General features: G+C 42.2%; 1 protein-coding gene across 4 annotated transcripts in view; it reads right to left on the reverse strand.

The window, feature by feature from the left end:
* THSD7B (thrombospondin type 1 domain containing 7B) overlaps nt 1-25,966 on the reverse strand; it is a 299,473-nt gene that overhangs the window by 13,613 nt on the left and 259,894 nt on the right. For all 4 annotated transcript variants that reach the window (XM_063161589.1, XM_063161588.1, XM_063161586.1 and 1 more), the window contains 6 exons: nt 19,235-19,368; nt 18,408-18,561; nt 9,259-9,400; nt 7,744-7,859; nt 7,168-7,285; nt 795-940 (listed from right to left, as the gene is read on the reverse strand). In XM_063161589.1, coding sequence (XP_063017659.1) covers nt 795-940; nt 7,168-7,285; nt 7,744-7,859; nt 9,259-9,400; nt 18,408-18,561; nt 19,235-19,368 — 810 coding nt within the window. The remainder of the gene's footprint in view (nt 1-794; nt 941-7,167; nt 7,286-7,743; nt 7,860-9,258; nt 9,401-18,407; nt 18,562-19,234; nt 19,369-25,966) is intronic.

The raw sequence follows: 25,966 nt of genomic DNA on the forward strand, positions 1-25,966 counted from the left end.
CCCTGGGACCAGACAGGGCTCGTTTCCACCACACTTCTGCCTCCATCTCACCAAAGCCAGATTTAAGCAGGCTGATAAACCTCACTGAGAAAGATTCACCTCTGCTTAAACTGGGTTACCAGCTAATACGTTTTAATATTGGAAATGTGATCTAACAGATAAGGAGAGAAGAATAAGTCAATTCAAGCTTGATGGAAGTCATTGCCAGTGAAAAAATGATGACCCCAGTGCTGAGCAAAGGTGGCAGGCATAGGGACAGCACATGGAAACTGAATCCAGACATTTTTAGATCATTAAAAAGATAGCCAGGGTAAGGAGAAAGCAGAAACCAGCCCTTCACACAATAACTCACACTATTGTACTGGAGACCTAGGGGGGAAGACCTGCTGTACAGTCCTTCAAAAAAAAAAAAAAAAAAAGGAAATAAAAAAAGATAAAAAAAAAGGCTAAGCTGTCTTGATATCTAGTGCATCTATTTTCTTGTTAGAGATATTTTATGTAATGAAATTATAGGTCACCGTGACTATGCCCAGTCAAACACATGAACTCCATAAATCCCCTACAGTAATTCCATAAGCTTACAGTACTTCAACCCATATCACCTCCCATGAATGGCTGCTGATGGTTGGAAGATGAGGGGCAGGGGTTCACCACTCCTGAACTCCCCCTCTTCCCTGCAGACCTCCACCAGCCACAGCCACACCTCGAGCCCACGACCAGCAATTAATCCCACACAGTGAGGGTGGATTTTGCCATTGACCCCGGGCAGGGGGAAGCTCTGGAGAAATTCCTACCTGGACCGTGCAGGGAGACCAGGGCCCCAGCAGCCAGCTGTAGCAGGGCTTCACTGGGCAGCTCCTGTGCTGGGTGAGCTGCTCCGGGCAGGGCCTGCCCTCGCCCGCCGCCCGCAGCACCACCGAGCGCCCACGCACCATCTGGCCTAGGACAGACAGCACACAGCCAGGAGACGCAGCCAGCGAGGGAAAGGAGGAGAGAAAGACAGATTTTGTAATTTATCAGCATTCCTGGTTCATTTCCCAGCGCTAAAATCTGTTAAAAAAGCAATTAATTGGGAAGGCTGTTTGGATAATAGGGATGCGATTGCTAAGTCTAAGAAATGCGGGCGCTGGTATTTTCAAGCACACTTTTTAAACGTGGTTTTGTATGTTTTCCAAATATAGTATTTGTTTATGCAACACATTTAAATACTTGACTAGATCCTGATTATTAAATATGACAGGAAAATAATTCCTATGGCAGCAGCATTTCTACCATTACACATTCAATATGTTTTCAGAGATTTTTAACAAATGAAATTTTCTTTTTATGAGCAATTATGTGGACCTAATTTGAAAACTGCAAACACTGTAGTGGCTATTACCGTCCATAACCACTTCTACCATTTCCATTAAAAAACCTATTTATTATTGGTGAAAACTTCTTCAGCCACTGAATGGAAAAAGCAATTATGGTACTACTTTTGAACTAATAAAACTGAATATATTCGTTAAACTTACAGCAATTCCATTTCTGCCTCCTTTGCTGTCCATTTATGTCCAGGAATGTTTTCACTCAAAATGTTTCAATTAGAATTCCATCTCCAATTAAAAAGAAAGTGGAAAAGAAAAAGCCCTTATGCAGGGGGATGCAGAAGATTGTGCTGGGGATAAAATTTCTGCCCTGTCTTTCAATATGTGTGGGTTTGAGTTAAAAAACTGAAAGGTCTGGGCAGTAAGGGCAGACGAATACAACAAGGCAGAGGCGAGTGGTAATTGCTAAGCCAGTGCAAAGGGAGAGATAAGGTGCTGTGGTGGAGCTCTTCCTTTTGGATCACAGCCCTTCAGCTGCTTTTGTGAGCAGAGGGGAGTCTGGAGGGGGAGCAAACACCCTGCAAAACAGGGAGGCTGCAATACCCAGCCAGATCTTTCTCCCAGCTATTTATGCACATGATTTTTAATTAAGGACACTGCAGGTGTAAGGCACATCTCTGATTTCTGTCATCGTGACTATCCACAGAGCAAAACATTTTAGCAAATAAAAATGAAAAGCAGACACACCTGGAAAAGGCACTGATAGATACCTTAGCAAGCTCTCTTACCTTTATTCCCTTGCTCTGACCCATTGAATTTTGTTTTTAAACACATTAAAACCAATTTTAAGACTTTTCCTTTTCCAGTTTTAATCCCCCAGACCTGGGGACTTTGTAACAGAAGTGAGGATAAAAGCTGTTACCCACATGACTGTGCATTCAGCCATCACAGAATCAGATACATTAGGAGGTGGAAAAAATCCTACCAGCTGAGAGGAAAGGAAAAAGGAAAGGAGGAGGAGAAGGATGGGAGAGGAGAGGATAGGAAAAGCAGAAAAAGAAAAGGGGAAGGGAAAAGGGGAAAGGGAAAAGGGATGGGTCCTGTTGTTCACTGAAGAGAACAGAGCCAGGGAACAGGAATCTCCCAGCCTGGTGCTGGGTGAACACCCCAACAGCTCTCCCCAGCCTAACTGGCCAAAATTAGCTGTTCCCTCCTCTTCAGGAGAGATAAAATTTGCCAAATTAGTCTAAATGCTGAATGCTGAGTGTTGGTGAGCAATGGAAAAGGCTCTTTGTGGGAAGAAGCCTGTGGCTGCAGGGCTCTGGGGCACCCTGCCAGCACCAGCTCCCTGCATGGAGCTGAGGAAAAGGAGGTCTCCTCAGGTTAAAAGATCCAATTTCATTAGGAGGGACCTGAAGGCCTGAAGCATTCATCAAGCTATTTTAATTAACTAAATAATTTCCTTTCGTACACTCTGTTTAACATGTTTCTAGCAATATGTAAATGGGAAGATCATTGAACAGAAAGAGGAATTAACAATTTTTCTTTCCATTTTGGTTTCCTGCATTTGGTTATCCAAACTACTGAAACTCACTACAGTCCCAGAGGTCAGGCTTGACTCAGTCTATCACTTTCTTTTAACACTGTGAATGAATAACTGAAGAAAGAAATTTCATTGAAACCTTTTTTTGCACAATGATTGCAGTGAGTTTCTTAAGGCTCTATTTTTTTTTACTCCAAAAACATTATCTAGGCGCTCGATTACCACTCAAGTAGCAGAAAAACTCCATTTTTTAATTTTTAAATGCCTTATCTTTTGCTGCCTATTCAGAACAGAATCTCACTGCATCTGAAATTAATTTGTTTCCAATACAAGCTCTAGAAGAGTTGAAGCAATCCTAGTTATTTCTTTAATTTTCCTTTGACTTTTTCTCTAATTTTTGAATGAATTGGCCACGTCTCTGATTCCTCTGCTCTGCACTGTTATGTGATATAAACGTGTGCTGAAATTGAAAATAAACATTTCTTCATATCCTCAAATTAGATTTGAAAGGGAAAAAACAAAAGAGGCCAGTCTTGTTAATGCTGTTCACTCAAAATTCTGTTTTGTGTCAGCAGCAAGAACTGCATCTCAGGAATATGGGATAATATTTTCAAATCAGAAGATTTTTTTTTACCCCCCTAAAAACTTCTTGCCATTACTTGCACTTTATCTCCGCAAAGTGATGTGTCACAGCTGAAACCAAGAAGATTCAGATTCCTGCTGCATTTCATCCCAGTCCCAATGACCAACATGTTGTAAGCAGTGCAGTGAGTTTGAGCAGAGCACACAAAACACAGCTCTATCAAGGAACCACAAGATCAGAGCAGGCAAATAAGCCTTGGAGGTCAGATTAGGTCCAGTCACAAGCAAGTGGGGCAGGTGATAAAAAGGGCTTTTCATCCCCTTCCACTGCCAGGCCTCCAGCAGCACCGGGGCAACCCCAGCAACATCTCCCACTGCCAGACTGGGGCTTGCTGAGTTTGAGTAGCAGGGGAGAAAGCATCACAAGGAGTTCTTCTTCAGAAGGCAACACCAAAAAATATTTTCCCAAATTGGTGATGATCCAGGGAAGAATACAACAAGCAAATTTTTCATTGTGTGCATCCTTCTGCCCCTTCACTTCAATCCCACAGGTCACTCCGGTGCTGGGATTCACATCTCTGCAGCCTGCTATAGTCCCTGGGGGTCTGAGGACTGAGTGAGGAACAGCAACATGGTAAATCCTGTAATTTATCAGATAAAGTCAGCTTTGTAAGTGGCAAAGCACAGCTGTAGGTGGTTTTATAGTTTAGCAGTCCTGTTGGAGACCTTGAGAGAAGCCATGTGGGATTGGAAAACATTTATGTAGAAAAATTCAGCACCCTTATCTATTCATTTGCCTTAACAAAGGAAATTTAATTTGCTGGGGATTATCCTTACCAAACATCTTTCCAGTAACTTTGGTTCAGGCCAGGGAAGCATCATCCATTAAAGCAGTTCCATACATCTTTTCATAGCTGTACAGCAACTGATATAAGAAACCTTGTATATAACCCAGTGTCAGCCTAAAGCCCTATCCAGCATCCTTAGCAGATGCTGCCCAGAACTACAGCTGCAACAGGCAAACATCAGTTACACATCTCCACAGGCTCAGCACAGGCAGGAAAGAGAGATCTGCTTTATTCATCATCATTCATAAAAATCAATATATTAGCCTTTGGCTGCTGTGCACCACAACTGTGTTAGATGTGAGCACCACATGCATAGCAGCACCACTTCATGCTTAAATGCATTATTCCATAAAATAACACCTGAGTAAAGATATCACCCATTAAAATATATCCCATCAAAATATTACTGGAAAAAACTAGAATAAAAATGTTAGCAACAATCCTTGAGTAAAAAACCAGGTGAAAATACACATCCAGCAACACTAAATTTTGACCTGAATTATATTTAAATTATGTTTCTCTTTGAAGTCCTTTATGGTGCTTCTGCACGCTCTCCAAAAAAAGCCAGAAACAAAAAATATTGTTGTGAGCTGACCCAGCAATGCTGCACTCCACTTGCTGTGAGTTATTTCTGCACACCCAGCATCTCAGCCCTGCATTTTAGCTGTACCAAACACTGGGCAATTACTGGCAAAGGGAAGCAGTTATGAGTGTTTACTACAGCCAATTCCCACAGCTCATTTGTTGTCATCCTTTGTTTTTTCCTATCTAATTTAAGGCTCCATCCTACTCCCACAAATGCCCTTGAGAAACCCAGGGTGACTTCAAAGGTGTCACAGTCCATGACCCTTCTGGCTGGAAACCCTTGCTGTGCTCCTCTGAGTGCACAAGTGAAATCTTCTCTGTTATTGTTATCATCCAGAGTATTTACAGCCCAGTGGCACTCGGTGAAGCAGCTGGAGTGACACTGTCTGTGCTGTTGGAACCTCACAAGGGCCACTGCCACAGGACTGGTGCCACAGTCACTCCACCAGGGATGTTTTGTCCAGAGTAGCTCCACACTCCTGAGTTGATACAGCAAAAGTCAGATCAGGACTGAGGCTGCAGGAAAATAAAATGTGTGTTCTGAATAACCTGGATGCAGAGCACTTCCATTTCACTGATGCTCCTGCTTTGGCATGAGGTTCAGAAGACCCTTGGGTCCCTGCAGAGCTGTTCAAGTGGTAGAGAAGGACTGAGCAAAACTTGGCTTCTTCAGACAGTTTGTAAGAGAGTTTTCCCGGCTGCTTAGCTGCTGCAGGTTCACAGAAGAGTATCTCCAGGTTTTAAATCCAAGCTGAACAGCAGCAGTAGTACAGTGGCCTGTACAAGACAGCTCTCACCAGCAGCACGGCAGGGTTATGGTCTGTGAGGATCAGGGATGATCCATAAACCAGGCTGAGCTTGGGCTGGACTGTGTGGTTCAGGCAGCCTCAATGAGGTTTGGCACCCAAAGCCAGGACAACCACTGGAAAGTCTCTTTCAACAAGGCACAAATGTTTCCAGCTTTCCTCTGATTTAGGACATGAAGTAACTCCTTGTACTCACTGGCACTCTTTAACCAGTCTTTGGAATTTGCACAAGCATTTCAGGATCAGGGGCTGAATACAAGACACATCTTCACTCGAGTACCTCCTTTTGCAAACTACGCAATATAAGAGCTCAGGATGAAAAAACCTTCAGGTACTATATAGGGTGAGCTGCTCCTTGAGCATGCTAAAAGCCAGAAAAACATTGCAACCTGCTTTTGTACTGTACTCTGTTTAACTTAGTGAGTGATAGAACACTCAAAAAATTAAATTAAGTTTATTCAGCAACACAAGCATTAACAATCCAAAATGGATTTTAAAGGAAAAAAAAAATTGGAATTAATAGTACTCTCAGTGTGTTGTTGTTAAAACACTGTCCATGAATTATTCATTTCTGTTAAGAAAGCACTACTTCACAAAAGGGCTAAAAGCTCAGCAAAGAAAGAACATCACTAATCCAAATATTAAGCTTTTTCTGTAACACGCTTTGATCTCTGGAATCCATCTGAAGGAATCATTTTATGGAAGTTAAGAGCTTTTTTCTTTTTGACCTTAAGTGAATTTGATTCAAATATACATTATGGCTTTTGAATCTTAAAGACCATTAGCTGTACATCTAATGCACATCAGAGGCCAGGGAAATAAAATCCCAAGCTTATTGAGAATAAAACCTTCAATGCATTTCCTCATGTCAATACTCAAAGGGTATTTTAAATCACATAAGTTGAAAAAGGTCCTAATCCTTTCACTTTTTGTATGCTGGTGAGCACTACTGGCTATAGAAAGTCTTGCTGAAGGTACTGGGGTCATGTAAGTGTTAAGGGACCTGTGGATGCAAGATGGAGACAGAGGCATACACTAAATGATGAAAAATAGTCTTTGTGTGTTTTCTTCAATAGATACAATTATGTTCCTAAAAATTACTTCACCAGAGAAATTGTATTTAGTTATTAATCTCTTCAGAATCTTTTAACACTCCCAAGCTCTTTGCTAGCTTTACATACTCCCCATCTCTGCAGTTAACAGTTGCTGTGACTGAATTTTGAGAGTTTGAATTAATTAATAAATAATCTTCCAGACATCTGACTACTTTTTCCCTAAGGTGCATTTTTCACCTTAGAGTACTTTGAAAATAGCCTGCTTTGCCCTGAACACCCACCACCTCAGGACCCTGAGAGTTTTCCAAAGCCACCTCTGAAGGATTCGGGTGTGGCTCGAGGCTCTCCCTGAGCTCTGCACCCCTGCTCAGGGTACCTGAGCCCAGCTGGGCCTGTGGGTGCTGAGCTGTGGGGGGCAGGAGGGAGGCAGGGACTCACCGCCGGCGCCACACGTGTGGGAGCACTGCGACCAGGCTGACCACGGCGAGAGCTGGCAGTCCACGGCACACGGCACCACGCACCGGCTGCTCGTGGGCACGGGCTTCTCCAGGTGCAGCTGTGACAGGAAACACAGGCATCAGCGTCCCCAGGCCCCAGCCACCTCCTGCCACTGCCAGGCACCCAAGCAAGAGCTGGCAGCAGCTCTGCAGGGCACCACCATGGTGTTTATGTGGAGCTTTGCCAAGGGTGCAAGGTGGATTGTGGTTTCAGTGCTGAAAAGTTTCACATCTAAGCATCCCTCAGTGTTTGGGTCTCATTCCAAAAGGACAACCCTACATTTCCAACAGCAGGACGCAATCCCCTCCCTGATCCCCAGCTTTGGGGTGGTGCAGGGTTGGTAGCCATGCCCTGTGTGTTGGACTCAAGGAGTGACACCACCCACTGACACCCCTCTGTTTCCCAAAGCCCCCAGCACCATACAAAACCTTTTCCCCATTCATGGGAAATATCTTAGCATGGATCAGGAGGTCACCCATCCATCTGGAGCCCCAGGGAGTGTCCCAGGCTGCTCACCCTCTGGCACAGCTGCATGCTGACCGTGGCGCCGTCGCTGCGCCGGCAGCTCAGGAGGCGGCGGCGCTCGCCGTGACCGCAGGTGGCATTGGCACCCAGCTGGCACCCGCTCCAGCCTGCAGACACAAAGCAAAGGGTGCACTGCTGCAGCTCAGCTTTACACCCAGCACAGAGTCATACAACCACAGAATGGCTTGGAAGGGACCCTAAAGATTGTGTAGCTTCAATCCCCTGCCATGGCAGGGACACCTTCCCCTAGACCAGGCAGCTCAAAGCCCCATCCAGGCTGGCTCTGAAGCCCTGAACATGGGTGTTACCTCCACCCACAGCAGCACTTCCCCATGTCAGGGCATCCCACAGCCAAGAACAACCCCCCACACAAAAGGAAGTTGTTCTGAGAGCCAGGCAAGCCTCAGAGGAGACACGTTCTCTCCGCAGTCCCATACCGCATCCTGTGATGACACCGCTACATCAGAGTGCACGTGCTGAGCACTGATAAAGGCTATCAGCTCAATCCACTTGGCACAGGTACAAGGCTCTATTGTCTGAAGTAAAATTCCACTGTGATAAAGCAGCTGGGGAAGTTTCTGAAGGGGAACTCTGGTTTAACCTGTTTTTGTCTCCAGGCAAAGCTATCCATTATTTAAAACTAAACTCTAATAGTCATGAAATAAAAGCAGTATTTCTAGTGGAAGGAAATTAATATCTTATTACGTGTCTGAAATGATGTTGGTCGGAATACAACTAAACTGAAATAAGCTTTAAAACACCATTTAAAATAAACAAAAAGCATAACAGAAGCCACTAAAATTTCCATACACCACCAATAAATAAGAAGGATGAGAAGAAAACCTATTACTTTGTGTCTTCCACCCCTGATAAACATGAACACATAAATGTTCTGCATTTCTGAAATGTGATGATAAAAAAGGCATCATCCTGCTGCCTGTGTTTCTAGGGCTTTTATTACAAACAGGCTGAGTTTATATTCATATATTTTATCTTGCTTTGTTCTCCCTTCCTACCAGCTCCCAAACTCCTCTTAGATCTCTCCTCTGTATGCCTTTCTCATTTATTTCAGCTGGTCAAAACAAAAGGAATTTTTTGGGGTTTTTTTGTTCATTTGTTTGCAACAGAACCAACAAGTGCTTCTAAGGTCCTAAATAATGCATTTTGCTCTGAATATCCTAGGCCCACCCACATAACTCATATTGCCTTCAAAGCAGATTTCTGTTGGTATTATTGGCTTCACCAGAACCACACAGATGACACTCTTTTAATTGGAATTTTGTAATTAATTATGTTGATAACCCATTGAACATCCCATTTTAGCATGCTTTATTTCCAATGTACTCGCAACAACTTAAATACAGAAATTGTGCATTTGTCCACTAATGTGTAAAAATGCAGGTGTGTAATTAACTTTATTGAAACTAAAAATGTCAAGGCTTTAACTAACACCACAAGAAAAAACTGAAAACACATACTAAGGGTATATTGAAAATTTGTACCTACCTGTTAGGTTGTACTGGTATTGGAAGCAATTTTGATTAAGAATGCATGGCTTCATTTGAGAAACTTCAGGGCAGGGCTTTGAACTGACAGGAGACCTCAGCACTTGTCGGGTTCGGGTTTGCATAACATTGGGGTCACACACCTGGAGAGAGAAGGGATGGACAGTACAGAGACCCCAGTAAATCACACAGACATCACTGACCCCAGGAAACCACACAGACACCACAGACCAGGGCTGCTCACGCACATCCGTGGCCACATGGAGGCAGGATGCAACCCCACTCCTGTCCTAACTATACTTAAAAGCACATGAAAGAAAAGAAATGTGGTTCAGAGTTAAGAATCTAAGATTACTAAAAATCATCTTTTATCCACCCAGATCTGGCTATTTTAGCCCTGCCACACTGTATTTTCCATGTTTTTTGATAAAGATCCTTGGGGACATTGGGACAAAGATTGCACCACTTTGCTGTGCCCTGCTTTGCACCTCCTTCCAAGACTTCCAGTAAAATGCCACAGTACTGAATAACAGGACAGGATTTTTGTCACAATTAATGCATTTTTAAGTAGTATCTGATGTTACAGCAAAGCACTCATTTCAAGGAAGGACATTTGTAATTGCATATCAGTTATGATGCTGACAAGACGAGGTGACTTTTCAGAGTATGTGATACCAAATACTGATGTCCAGCTGCCTATAAACCAGGATTTGCTTGTTTACATTTTCACAGGAATATGAACCAACTGAGGCAGGTTTTCATTTCTGTTTGTGCATCACAGGCATGAAAACTGTTTGTTTTTAGCAGCCCTTGATCCTCACTCTCATAGCACTGCAGCACAGAGTGATTTTCCCACAATCCAGTAACAGGAATAGGTGAGTGGAGGTGGTCACAGCAAACCTAATGGAAATAAATCCCTTATTAAAAGTATTCACCACCATTTATCGAACAAGATAACCCATTTAACTCCTAACAGTTTCTCATTAGGATTGCTCAGGAACAGCAAAGAAAACAAAACAAAATCCCCAGAACAATGCACGTAAAACCACATTTTCATAAATGCTTGGAGACTTAAAACATGATTCTTCTATGAAGTACTATAATTACAAAAAAATAACTAACAGTTTAAAACCATGGGCTTATTACCATGCAACAAACAGCCTGCAAACACTGAACACTGCACGGGTGGAAGTGTGGATAATTCCTGTATTGTGAATATTAAAGGGAAATGTAATGGCCTTGCAGCATAAATCTGGATCTCAGGCTGCTGTAAACTGGATTAGCTGCACAGATGACAGCAAAACTGAACAGAATAAATATCAGAACAAAAGGGAAAAAAGGTCTGGTCTGGTCTTAAAATACATTGTCAGGGCCTATTTCCTTATGTTTACACTACATGAAGGAAAATCCATTACATTTTTATTGCTGACACACACCTTGTCAAATCATTTTAAATGGTAATCTTATTTGAATACCCTTGGTCAGCTAAAATACCCAATTGTTTCTAATTATCTGAAAATTAAACCTATGCTAAGTGTTTACCAATAGTTTACTGCCTTTTTCACCACTAATCTGATTGTTCATTCTCACAACTAACACTAATAACTTAAATGATTTGTCAATAAAGCAAAATGACTAAGGAAAAAAATCAAAGCATGTATCTCAGCAGCTACTCCTAATTAATGTTTCTCTGAATTATGTTACCAAGGGGAAAAAAAAAAAATCAATGGATGCTGTGACAGAAGCTGTCTGTGCCAGCTCAGACAGACCAGCTTTTGCTCCCTTTAAAATAAGAACCTGCAGACAGAAAATATGCTCATTTGTAGATAAGTAAATTCTTTTAATAAAATAGTATTTTCCCCCTGTCTAGCACAGCCCCCGTTGTGCTCTTTTATAGGACATTGCTGCAGCCCAGTGCTGTTACAGAGCCTCAGAGCTTTCCTGGCTGGCAGGACCATTCTCCCTCTCAGATTTCCTCCTGGTAGGCAGCAGACCAGTCTAACAGGTCAAAATCTCTCTGGTGTTTGCCAGGATCCAAACAAACAACTGGTTTACTGATGCTCTGAAGCCAGAATTCTCACTGTGCTGATGAGCCATGGGGCTCAGAAGCCAGAGCTGATGCAATAAGCCCCCCACTTTTACTAGTTTTGAATAATAAGGAATCTCTGTAGGAAAAGCATTCATTTAATCAAGCTGAGGACATGGGAAACACAAAAATTCAAAGTTGGCAAACTGTAACTAATATCCTGTAATATTATTTGTTGAATTTCTCTTAACGTCAATTGAGAAGTCAATTTAGTTTTATAATTGATTTTCTGCCCTTGCTCTTTCAAGTTAACCATGTAAAAAACGGAGCCAAATATATATGGAACTGAGTAAGCAGCAGGAGGGAATGACTTGCAAAGAAAAAGATGAAAGCTGGAATTTTCAAAGGAGCAAGAGGGAGCTGAGTATCCAGCTACCCTGAAATCTCAATGGGCTTGGGTGCACAGTTCCTGCAGGACCCCTCCAAAAACCCAGGCTGGAAAAAAAAATCAAATATTTATGGCATAGCAAAGGTTGGGGAATGGACTGGCAGACTCGATGTCATTAGATGTGAACAGTGAAGTAAAGAAGAGGGATTGTTGCCAGTGGAGAGATGCTGAGGGCACTAACAAGCAATGCCAAGGGGCATGTCTAGTCCTGAATGTGGATCTTAGAAAATACTGAGAGCAAAACCAATCACCATCAATGGCAAATCACAGGCTTAGGAGGCAGGACAGAAATGGCAGCCATCAATTTAGAGAAAAGGCAGCAAAAGAAAGAAATATTTCTTGAGTACCCAAAGTAAGAAATTGCTGTGGGATTAAGATTTAAGCCGGATAACAGGTTGATTCTGAATAGTCTCACAAATGAAGAAAATGACAAAACTAATTTCACTGCTCAAGTAATCTTCCATACAAAACAGAAGGTACATGGATCAAGGCTGGGTCTGCCCAAGGGATCCAAGTTTCTAATCACAAGCATGTATGAACCCTCAGTTTCTGGGGTTTTAAATAAATGAAACCCACTGTGATTCAGCAATGTTTTATTGAGTATGTTCATTTACAACTCCTCTCTTCCCACTGAGTGGATGCTACACTTCCAAAGACATTATTTTACTTTCTACTACTCTATTAGTAACTAGTGCTTTCACTGATGACAGATGAAGCTTTTAAAATTATTTTTTTACATTAAGTTAGACATTGCCTTCTGTAAGGCTACTGCAACTGGTTTGTGCTCAGCATCAGCCAACATTTCCACAGTGGAAGCAGAAGGAAAGGCAGGTGCCAACAACAGATGTATTCAGGAGTGGGAGTTTGACTTGTATTTCTGAGATCATCTCTTTATGCTCATGATACTTACTTTATGCCTGTGGTCAAAAATCCCTTAACTCTCCCATAGATGAGAGAATTTGGAATGTAACCATGAGACAGAAATGTGTGTAACAGAAAATGTTACCTATTCTGGGAAACTGAAACCCACTTCTGACACCACCCAGACTAGGAATAAAGATCTATGGATCAAGGAAGGACAATGATCATGGGTGCCCACTGCCTATAAATAATAGGGGAGGAAGCAAGTCCTAAGAAATGGAGGCAGCTGTGGTGCATGGAGGTGGAAGGTCAGAGGCCTGGAGACCTCTATGTACCTTCAAGATCAGGTGCAAATCAGTTTGGCTAATAATTTTTCCATACTATGTTGCTTGTTCAGATTCTTTGTTGATGACTGTAAGCAATGGGGCTGGTAATTCTGTCATATGCATCCTTTGGAACTGGTAACAGGAACAGAATTAATTTTTTGATGAAAATAATAATGGGGTGCCACCTCAGGGGCCACATCAATAGCCTACAGCAGTAGCATGTCATACACAGACAGTAGATTTCTTTATGGGTATAACTGTACTGCTCCAGCCTACTTTATAGTATTAAACCTCACCATTTCCATTATTCTTTTCCATATAGTATGAAAAAGTTGAGCTAGAGCCACAGATCCACAGGTGAGATTATATAAACCTCTACAGAAACAAAATATGCTGAAGCAATGAGAGGTCCATAAAATGTTAAGGCAGGAATAAATCAAGGTTTTTCTCAAAGGACCTTTTAGAAATTATAACAGCCATCTTGGTTCTATGGGGAAATTTCTGGCACTATTGACTACTGCATTTTAAAATATTTCTTCTAGCCAAAGCTATTTTTCCACCATGACCACTTGTCACTATTTAAAGCTAACATAAAAAGTGAGGCACAAAAACATACACAAAGGATGCACCCAGCCTTTGCTTCAGACAATCACAGAACTGACAAAGCACAGGAAGTTTGTTCTGGAAGAGAAGGGTATAAAATAAAATAAAGCTGCAAGGTTATGAAACTAAGTTCCAGTCTAAGAGCTGTTAACATATCACACATTAATATACACTACTAGACCCTCTTTGGGATGGAATTTAAGAGCTGTTCATTGATCCAGGCTTTCATATGCATCATAATTGTACAGCACAGAGGCTGTAACCCATTACAGGGCCCTTTAAGCTGTTTAATTTATCAGGCAGCTTGTATAATGCATCCTGCACTATAAATAGCTGGCTGCATTATTCTTAACTGGCTATTCATAAGCAAACATACAATCTTAAAATAAGGTAAATGCAAAGGCAGCAACCGTATTTGACTATTTTTAACAGAGCAATGAACCATTACATTGTTCATGCCAGTGTGGATGTTTTGTAACAATTTAACAAGCCATTTACAATAACACGAGCAGTCTTTTGAAATGAAAATGCATTTGCATAAATTTTCTTTCTCAGATGCATCCAGGTTCTGAAACCTTGCCTGCCTCCACACTTAAATCACTTAAAAAAGTGATTGTTAACAAAGATTAATAAAAATAAAATAATGAATATATAAAATGCAGCAGTTACCCACTTTTTTTGACAAAGACATACAAAAACATCCAAGTCACAGGTATGCAAAAGGAGAAGAGCATTTTCTTCCAAAAAAGCCTTGACCAGCAGAATCCTCATGCTTGTTTGAATAAATTATCTCTTGGGCTAGAAAGACAACTCTGTGCAAGCCTCACTCTTCAGTTCAGCCTTCACATTGCAGCTCCTCCGCCAAACTTACATGCCAAACCCAGAGAAGTTGGGGAGCTTCCTCTGGAGATATCCAAAAGCTGTTTGAGGGCACAGTTCTGAGGAATGTGTTCTGGGGAATCCTGCTTGAAAAGATCACCTCCAGTGGTCCTTCCAACCTTGCCTGCTCTGAGTTCAGGCACCAGTTGTGATGGAGACTTTCATAATCCACACAGTGACTCACAGGAGTCCACAATTTCCCTTCCAGTTGGCATTTCCAAAATGCAACAACTCCAGCAAGGAAAGTCACTGCAGAGCTGGGAGCTCTGTGTATCGCTTGGTGACACTTTTGATCCGGTCACTTGTGGGTGTCCCACTCCCCCCGTGGATTCCAGGGAATAATAACTCAATTGTCGCGAGTCCCGAGCGCGGCACATCGCCATCGATCCATGAGGAAAACGCTCGCTGAAATGGAGACAGCTGCTCTCACTCACCACACACACAACCTCCTATAATTAACTAATTTCAGACCTCTTGGAATTAGCTGCTAGAAATGCCAACAGCTGAGGCAAGCAAGGAGGCCACTCCAATCCACACCGGGGGCTGCGACAGCCATCCGCCGACAGAGAGCTAACAAAATAGATTTGAGGTAATTATTTCAGGGACTTGTAGCACCACTCGCATATTAACTCTTTTAAAGAATGCTTTGATGAATTCAATTGAAGTCAATTAATTACATTTCCAAGGCAGATGAATACAAAGTCGAGACGCCACAGGAAGTGTGTGTTATTCCATCACTGAATATGTAACAGAGATGACAGGATTTCAGTTCCCAGATTGTTTAGCTGGGTCTTTGAGCAATCAAGTGATGATGTCTGACTGAACAGGCTATTGTCCCTGGAACAAATATGAAATCTCTTAAGCAAAATGCAAGTCAACCTAATTTCCTTGTGGGTTTTTGTTGGTTTTTCTTTTCCTTGTTATTTTTGGTTTTTTTGTTGTTGTTTTTAACTAGCAAGCTTCAAACTGTTATGTTAAATGACTTTAAAGCTTGATATTTAAGTCACTTGGATGTTACTTAGTGAGAAAGAACAAAACATTATAAGCCAAAAAAATAGTCTTCAACCACAGGGAAAACCATTTTGAATGGTTTTAATCTCTCAATAGAAAAAGTGAGAATAATAGGGAAGATTTAATTCAGTTACTATGCAATTCTTGGATCCAGTAGAGAGACAAAACCTCAAAGCAACCTCGAGGCATTGTATTTCTGACAGCTTCATTTCTGACCATTAGATGAAACATTAAAATTTACCTTTGTGTTGCAGTGTTAAATAGCACCATAATCAAGATGCAAAATACGTAATTCAGTTGAAAAACACACATAAAAGAATTGTGGGAGCATCTGAAATTATAAAAGACCACAAAAGTGTTTAAAAGCAAAAGGGAAATGCAGCCAAAGAAGGTAGAACAAATACAATGTTTTAGCAGAAAAAAGTATTGAAGAAAATACTTTCCATTGACAAAGCAGTCACCACCTTTATGACTCATTGATTTCAACACGATTCAAGATCATTTACCATCCTGAAAGTGGAAAACTCACATGGGAAGAATATTGCTACAAGATAAAACCAAGTAATACCCTAGAAAGTATCCAGAGTACAACGACATATTGACAAAGGTACAACGGATAATCTAAAAGGCCTTTTTATATTCAGCTGATAAGAGTTAGTTATTCTGCTATCAGGATGAATTTATTATCAACACTGTAAAACATGAGCAGAACACCAAAGCAACTGGAAAAGAATTCTCACCTGACCAAAATCTTAGGTAAATATCTCAAATCAAAAAGCTCCTCAGGCAAAGATGAGGCTGAAATTGTGATCATTCACTTTTTACAAACTAGAATTTGTCAAGTTTCATAAATCCTCTTTATCTCCAGCAAGCCAAACATGACCAGAGTGACAGGAAGACTTCCTGGAATGGTCTTTGGCAGCTGCCTCACGAGTGCTATGACTAAAAGAGTGCCAACTATTGTGGTATGAAATGTAAATGTGCTTGAAATAGAGCAGCCAGGATGCACAGTTTTGTTTTTTCATTACAACACAATGTGATCTTCCAAATGTTCATTGTAATATGAGTTTCTCGACTCACACCTGTCCCAATTGACCACCTTTCCTGGTGGCTCAGGAGATGGAAGGTTCATTAATCACCCTGGTGTTGGCAGTGCCACACTCCAGCCACCACGATTCCCTCAATCCCTGCCCCACACCCACCAAAGACACACCAGTGGAACAGCACAGCCATTCTGCACTAACAGCAAGCCCAGCACTCGCCTTGGAGATGTGGAGCATCTGAGAGGGACTGTGCTGCGTGGTTCCCTCTCAAAACCCACCACAAACAGCCAGAGTAGCTGTAAAAGGGAGACAGCACTGCAGTAAACTCATCAAAGAGAGGGTTTTATTTGCCCATAAAACTTCAAGCTGTTTATTTTCATGTATCTGGACAGAACTATGGGAACACATGCTCCATCAGCACACAGTCACCTCAGTTTCACAACAAAGCATTGCAGAACAGCTTGTGAAAACATATTGTTCAGTTAATTGCATTGGCATGCAGATGCCCTCACATTTATGAATTAACATCCACCATGGCAAAGGGATGTACAAGGAGACACAGGGACTGTGGCATGTGGCCCTGTGCCTGCCAAGAGATGTGCTGCCTGATGGAGTGCAGCCCACGAGCTCTGGGCTTCCCTTTCCTGCTTCTGTGGGCTACAGAGGCTTCGCTATTGCCAAAGAAAAGGAGCCTTCAGGCAAAAATCCTGTGTGTCTTAAGGATATGAGGTGCTTAAAGCTTCAAGCAGTCCTACATAACCAACTGACTGCCACCAAGGCACCTGATAGACACTCAAGAGCCTCAGGGATCTCTGCATCAGCTCACTGCGTACGAAAATGAAGAAAATTCATGCCTGGAAAAGTCAATGGCAAAGAAACAGCCCAACCACAGTGGGACTCTGAAAGGTATCCAAGCATTTGTATGGGTTGCAAGAGTGTTATACTTCATCAAACCACGCTGCTCAGGAGGAGGTGAACGCAGGAAATGAAACACAAGATTTTATTTGACATGTTCTTACCGAGTATATTGATACGCTACACAAAATATTATGGAAGGAAATTACCTGTGTCAGCACTGGTATAAATACCTGTCCAATAACCACTCAACTTTTGGTAATGGCCCTGTTAACATGGGGGCAATGAATATGTGTTTGTCACTTAAATACATCAAGCAAGTCTATTAAAAAACCCCTCTGAGATTAAACCTGGCACCTATTTCAACACTGATCAAGGAGAAACAATAGATCTGAAGTCACGTGGTTTGAGGCCAGAGGCTTTTCATAACACAGAATTTGCAACTTCTTTCCATCTTTGCATATTTAGGAAAACGCAGAACGCTTCACAGCGGCTTGAATTCCCTGCATAATTCACAAAGTTTTGAGTATTTCATGACACGACAAATTGTTCAGGCACCTTGCTGTCATACCCTTCTGCTGCTGCTGCCTCAAATCTTCCCCCAAGTGTTTGAGGAGGAGGAAACACTGGACAGAAACAATATGTGTTGGGAGGAGAGAGCTGTCATTCCTTGAGGACTAGAACCTGCGCAGAGGAGTGTCACCCCAAGGGTTTACCAGCAGGTTGCTATGGCAGTCATGCCCCACTAACAGAGGTCTCCCCTGCAAACACTTCCTAAGGCATTCAGCAGCTGCAATACTGTCCCTTCAGCCACTCTGCTTGTGTGGGCCCTCTCCCACAGCAGAACAAGGGGAAGGATGTGTTGAATCAACTGTCACAGTAATAACTATGTGTTTCACTAACCAACTTTCTATAGCTCCGTCTCTGTAGAGACATAAATATCTCCAGATTCAACCATGCTGGCAGGATCCATTAAGCCTGACATCCCTCAGAAAATAATTTACTTTCCTAGAAAATAACTAGGCCATGAAATAGTTGAAGGAGAAGCGAAGACTGCTGCGTGAGGAACACTGGAGGGACACGGGCAGGAGAGCCTACCTGTGGACATGGGCTCCACTGTCCCCAGTCAGACACTGCACACTCACTGGGACAGTACAAGGTACACTTCTGCACTGCCTCTGGGACCTCAGCCTGACTGCACAGAGCGTTGGGCACAGTCTCCACACCGTGGTCCTCAGCAGTGCTCACACACCTACACAGAAAGCACACATTTTAATTAGAGTATCACAGGCACCATGGGTATCAACAAGTTTTCTCCACCCCATACAGGACATAGACATGACAACAGATACAAGCAGCATGGCTGGTCAAAAAAAAACTAATATGTGAATGCAAATGGAAATCAGCTACGTGCACAACATGCTTTTGTTACTTCATACAGAGGGATTTTAACTTTGATCGGCTGACAAAGGAGCAAACAGAAAGTGACAACCAGCGAGAACAAATCTTAGTGCTCCTGCTAGTAACATCTGAACATTTGGAAATAACTCAGCATTTCCCCATGCCTGGGGAATGAATATTCAGTAATAATGAATGCCACTCTGGTGCATGCAGTGCTATTACTTGGGGAAAATGTTAGCAAATCAAAATATGGAGGCTTTGCACCTCAGGGAGCTTTGTGTATACATGGCATTTAGGTTGAAGAATACTAATTTAAATATCATGCCGTGTTCCTGAAAAACCAAGGCTGTATCTCTGAAATGCTTTTCCTGTAAACCATGGCACATAAACACACATTTCTTTTCATTTGCAATACACTGGACTCAGCAACACACTCACTGTCAGATGGCCAGATATTGCAGCTTTATGCAAGAACACAGCAGCTCTTTTTGATCTGGAATACCTGAGCTTTTGTCTTCACGCACCTGACTTCCCTCGTTTGTATTCCTTCTCCACAGTGGAGGGAATTTTCTTCGCTGCTGATTTTGCATGGAGACCATGGTCCTACTTCCCAGGAATACTGATTGCACTCACTGTAGCATGGGACTGCCTCGTGTACCTGACAGGAGAAAGAACCAAACTCTTCAGCTGAACTGTCCAGGTTAGCATGTCTGCAGAACAAACCCACAAAAAAGCACACAGAAAAGTATCCTGGCTTACACTGCCCATGCTAAGGCTGCTGTAATGGCTTTCAGTTCATTTATTCATTATTGACTTGCCAAGGGATTTTTAAGTATATAATGAACGGCAGTATGCATGCAGCATCTTCGGAAGCAGGATAAATAACAGCTATTTCCTGCAGCCAGAAGAGGAACTCCATTACAATTTCATTTGCTCTGCCTGCTCTCAGGATAATCTATCACATGTCATTCACCAAGATCGTATGTACCACATCCTTTTGTGTTTCAGCAGGTACAAACTTAAAATCAGCACTCATTTACCTTTGCTTCTAATGCATTCTTATAAGCCATTTGCCATAAAAGAATGAAATTTCATGCCTCCTACAAATTTCATTTTTATACACAAAAATGGTAAACGCTTTTTTGCCTACAAATGACTTATCTCTAACATATCTCCTAATCAAACACGACAGCGTGTTCACCTGAACTATGGTATCTACATAGGGAGAAAAATACAGCCAAAAGCTTGATAAAAGGTGCCAGATATTCAGGTTGTTAAAAGCAGCACACTGAGATATAGCACTTCAGCAGATTTTTAGGTTTAAATAAATGAATGCATCAACAGTTCTATTACAGTGATGAATAAAAGTTATTTATTTTGAATCTGGTTTGTCTGCAGAAGCTGATTTGAAGATACAGTATTCCCTGTTGCTTTGCATGAAGCATAATGTGCTGCCCTGGAAAAATACAACACACCTAAAATTCCTTCTTCCACATACCAAAACCTCCTCAGCCTTGCTGCTGCGAAGCCATTTCATTCTCACTTGTAGAATAAATCAATAGCCTTCCTCCCAATACCCCACAAAAGATTCAGACATATGTTTAATAATTTACAGCTTCATTTTAAAATAGCAGATTATGACTAGACATGTTGTGGACATAAGAAAAAAGAAATCCTCTTTATAATATTTGGAAGTGGGAAGACAAGAAAATTCAGATACCAGTCTGAAAACAAAACTGGTGTCCCATCAGAAAATCACCTTCCTTTCAAATGGAAGGAAGACAACTTGAAAAGGAAAACTCCTTCAAAGCAGAAAATGTCTGAAACTAATTTTAACTGTGGGTCTGTCTGTACCTTGTACATAGGTTTAGCAGAGAAGGAAGAATAACAGAGGATGAAAAGTGGAAAACATGTAAAGGTGAAAACACAGGAAAGAGGAAAATCAAAGTTTGAACTGGTGAGGGCAAGGACAGTATGAACCAGTAAGAGAATCACATCTCACACAGAGGAGGGGAGAAGGAAGGAAACAAAAGGGGCAAAGGCAGCCATACCATTAGCACATTATTATTAAGCACATATTGTTAAGCACAAATTACAAACCTGGATGTGGCTTTGAGCAACCTGAACTAGCAGAAGGTGTCCCTGCCCATGATGGGGGAGCTGCAAACCAGATGATCTTTAAGGTCCATTTGAACTGAAGCCACTCTCTGGTTCTGTGTGGGCTGTGCACCAAGGCACTGGCACTTGGCCCAACTCCAGAGTGTACAGGTGTCTGTGCATTGTACAAAGTGCACTCAGAGCTGAGCAAGCAGCACCACAAGCAGTGCTAATTAGCTGAGCAGCCAGGCTCGTTATCATTAACTGTGTACATGGGAGCACAGAAAAGCAGCACTCACCAAGCCTGGGAGCCCATGGATGCTGGGACACAGCTGAAGCCACCATCCTGCCCCACCAGTCTGTCACCTCCACTGACTGCAGCAGCCACATCTCTGCATGTGCCAGGGACAACAGCAATCCCTCTTCAGGCACTGCAAAGCCTTTGTGTTCCCCACAGACATCCATCCAGGAGACTGATGTAGAGTCAGGGAGTATTTATTAGTTTCCCTGCTCCACAGGGGGAAGGAAAAACTACAGCCTGCCTATGTTGCCTGATAAAACACCCTGTCATCCACAGGAGACGATTAGTGAGGGAAACAGGTGCTTGAGGCATGATCAGTTTTTTCCTCATCAAAGAGGGAATGAGCAAAGAGCCAAGCTTGGACAAAACTGGCTGCCAGGGGCCAGCCCAGTGAGAAGGGCAGTGTCAAGGATGGTAAAGCTTAACAAGTAAGTTCTATTAAGAGCTGGGTGGTCTGTTCCTGCTTTTAGACTTCTGAGGAGGAGGCTGAGGTTGGGAGCAGGCAGGGTTTGCTGCCTCCCTCCCTCCCTCCCTCCCAGCCTCCACAGGCACAGCAGGGCAGCCACGGCAGTCCAGCACAAACAGCAGCTTTGGGGATTAAAGATTCTTTTCCTTGCTCTAATGAATAACCCTTCCTCAGGGTTAGGGTATGCCACTGTGAACCTGCAGGCTCCCAGCACTCACGCTACTACTTGAAGCCAGGCTGAGGCCAAGAGCTTGGGAATCCCATCTTGTTGTCTCAGTGACCTCTGACTGCTCCACCTTAACATCTATTAAACCTCAGACCTCTCCTAACCAGCAAAACCCAGCAAAGGCTTAACATGAGGCATTTACCATAAATGTGTTTTAGTGGTCAAAACCTCCTCGTGCTGTAGTAACTGTGTAGGAAAACCAGACAGAGTTGGGCAGGCATGAGATGCCACTAAAATCAATCTGAGGAATCCTGTGAGCCAAAACAGAAATCCCATAGGCACTGACACAAATAGACATAATGTGAAGTGATACTTCAAATGTGCTCTTTTAAAGAGCAGGGAGGATCACAATAGCAAAGCCATTAATAGAGCACTCCTAGCCTGCTGTCTGACTGTGTCAAACCTGTTCAATTACGTGTGAAGTGCCATCAGCTCTCTTCCTCCTCCAACAGACAGACAGACAGACAGACAGACAGACAGACACATCCCACTTTGTGCTGGAGGTGGGAGGGGACACAGCCCTGGCTGCTTGTCCCTGGGGTACCTCAGATCCCCAGTGATCTGCTGCTGACCTGTGCAGTATTTCCTCTTCGGTCAGGATCCCCAGCTTCCACTCACCACCAAAAACCTGAATTATAGCTGTCCCAAATAACCTGTTTTCCTAAAATATTGTTCTGACACCACAGCACGTTGTTGTGAACAAGCTCCTCTGGGACACTGGGGAGATGTAAATAACCACCTGCGTCACCGGGAGGGACAGATTTCTTCAGAACAAGTTACAACAGGCACCCATAGATGCCATTAAGCTCTTAAGTGGGAGTCTCAAGGAGATGCAAGATTTCCACGGGCAGAACTCAGTGGGAATGAGTTCAGGAAGCTGTGAATACAATTTGTAACTCCATCTTTGCATTTAAAAACCACAGTGATGCAGCATGTGGTTCTTTCCTCCACAGGACAATGCTTTCCTCCTATTTTCTCTCTTGGCTTGCCATAATTTGTTTTCAATCACCTCCAATTCCTCCTTTTTCTTCTTTTTTTTTTTTTTATTTGGAAAAAACCTACAGCAAACCTTGAAGCCTTCCATTTCTGTTTTTGCTAGGAGCTGTGCTACTTAAGGTGGTCAAACAGACATGCTCTTGATTCTTCATTTTCAAAGAGTTTTGACTAAGCATTGCTGTTCTGTGGGTCCCACAAAACAGAGGACCCTAGGTTCACTTCTCACCTCCTGGGTCCATGGGAGCACCCCTGTCCTGACTCTGAACAGAGGCTGGGATGGGATGTGGTGTTCTCATTCCCCACCAACCCGGGAACCCAAAGCACCCAACGCTGGAGGGGGTTGGGATGTGCTCCCATGGATCCCTGCCTGTTACAGAGGGCATCCAACCTTCAAATTACACATGGTCTCCTGGCCCCCACCAAGTTTGCCATCCACTAACTCTGCTGAAGATACAGAAGTCCCTTGTAAAGCTGGGAAACTTCTCTTCCCAAGCACAAAGACAACAGTTCCTTTGAAAATCATCTGCTTAATGCTCACCCTTCCCCAAGCTTATGCAAACCTGCTACGACAGTGCATTTACAAACCCCTTCATACTGAGCCCCTGTATGGAACTGCAGTGCCACAATCCATGTCCTGAAGGACAAAACTAAAATGAATTCCATGCAATAGCCACAGGAACCCATTGTTCTGCATGGAGGGAGAATGATGCTGGAAGCTGCGGACACTTGACCTGTGAGGAGCTGCAGAGATCAGCACCCAGGGCAACCAGCCTGGCTTCATCCCTCATTGCCTCAAGAAATAAACACAGTCTTCTGGAATTTTAGCAAATTAACTGCTTTCCTCAGTTTTTATTCATATTTACCTGCTGGGTTTTGGGCTCAGTGAACCAAGGGCTGTAATGATGCCTGTCTGAAGCCAAGGGGAGTTTTGCTGCTGCCTTTGACTGGCTCGCTGTATCCCTCTTTGTAGCCTGAATTAACCCAGAACACTGCTCTAACACCTGAGTCCCAAAATCGAGTTGATGGGAACAGATCTCAATAAATTAAAGGGAAGGACAAAAGCTACCTTTTAAGAGACAGACTGCTAAAGCTTACCCTAATAAAACAACCCAGTTCCCATTCACTCCAATGCAAATCCTGAGACCTTGCTAATGCATTATTGATGTGGACAGTTACTTTAACAAGATATACAAGTATTAATCTATTTATTTTCTCTTTTAATAGCTGATACTTGCATTTTAATGAAAAATCCAAATATTTAACCACCCAAGAGCTTTGGTGTGATTTATATTGTTCTCTAACTTACTTATTTACATGTAGGCTTGCAAAGGACTTATAGAAATAAATGCACTTGCTCAAATGATGTTATTCATTATAAGAAATTCCTACCTATACTTCAGGTAGCCTATCTGATGAGCACCTGCAGAATAAACTACAATGAGGTTCAACACTTCTGAAAATCATAGTGACTTCATATTTCAGTGAACATCAAGATTTATTGTCCCTCAAGGTAAATATTGACTCTGGTTTTCCCTCAGTCGATATTTTAGCTTTCATGACAGTAAATCTTGGTGTTCACTCCAACTAAGTCAATATCTGCTTATTATATTAGAACAACCAAACTGATCACTGTAGCAGTTGCCTGAGACCCTGAGGACTACCTCTGTGCTATTCATTTCTAATACAAATGGGCGAAATTCATTGCTAACATAAGTTCATTTCACATGGCCGCCCTTACATGAAGGTTACATTAGACCTAATACATTGAAACAGTCAGAACCAAAGAAATAACAACCCATTTTCAAACTGTGGAGACCACCATGAGTAACAGTAAAGGTAGAGAAGATATCATATGGCAAAGTGAGCTTGCTCTGGTTTGCAAAGACACTTGCTGGTAAGGGCTAAAACCACTGCTACTGACACTGGACAGCAATTTGCTCACTTGTAACACTTTCTGCATCACCACTTGTATGTTGTCTGCATATCCAGGCTGCAGGAGGAGGCAGCAGTGGGATGTTCTCCTCCTCTTAGAGCTTATGGCCACCAGCTGGTGACACATGGGCCACAGCCAGCATTTCTCTTGCAACCTGCCTGACACAAATGGATTTACACTATGGTGGGAAATACATCTGAAAAAATGTCCATTCACTGTAATAATCTACAAATATGACTTCTGTGTTGACTCCATCTCATTCATCCAAATCTTTCCTTTGGTTGAAAGATGTCTATATATTAACTGAATAACTTTTATAATGTTCCAATGCTGCTTTCACATTCTGTTTAATAGCAACCAGATAATTTCTAACAATTAATTTCTTTTATTTAGTTCTTTAAAACTGAATTAAAAATTGAGTACTTGCTTTGTTAATTACTTAACTGCGTGTTTGATTTGGCAGATCTAAGCATGCACTTAAAAGCTTTACTGAATTAACTGAATATCTGAAGGACCAGCACTTGCACATTAACAAACACTACATCACAGAAATTATCTCATTAAAATTTCAACATTAAATAGTTCTCTTTAAAATAAAATTGATTTTATTTCATGCTAGTTTATATATTGATCATGATTGCCAGAAATATGCTAACCACTCACCAGTATTAAACCTGGTTGAACAGTTAATTTTCAAGCAAATTAGATTTTGCAAAGCAGCAGCTTCACTGATGAATATTTGTCTTTAGGTATTTGGATGCTGCAGCAAATAGTCACCAAAACTAAAAAAGAATTGCTCAAAATGACTTAGAGCACAGAAGTTTGAACAGATATGTGGTAAGACTTCTAAATTATCAGAATTCCTGAATTTTGTATGCCTCTAGCAGATCCCTGCACAAATACTTGTGAAACAAATTCAGCAGTTTTAGTTTTTATTTACACCCAAATCAAAGGAGTTTGTGTTTCTTACCTCCTTTGTGGTGTGGAGAAAAGAAAATCAATTAGAGCTTTGTGAGGTTCTGAAAAGCCTTCACTGGTGTTGAACCAAAAAAACCTCAAACTGCCTAAAACTTTTTATCCAGCAAAAGGATGAGATCTGGTTTATTCTAAATTCAGAGCCAGGGCAGCAATTCCAACAGCACAGACACAGAGTTGCTCCAGTTCCCAGGATCTGCCCTGTGGGCAGAATGGGAACCTCTGCACAAAGACCCCTCACCCTTCCTCCACTACTTCAAAA

This window comes from Melospiza melodia, chromosome 8 (assembly GCF_035770615.1).
Source record: "Melospiza melodia melodia isolate bMelMel2 chromosome 8, bMelMel2.pri, whole genome shotgun sequence".
Lineage (NCBI taxonomy): Eukaryota > Metazoa > Chordata > Aves > Passeriformes > Passerellidae > Melospiza > Melospiza melodia.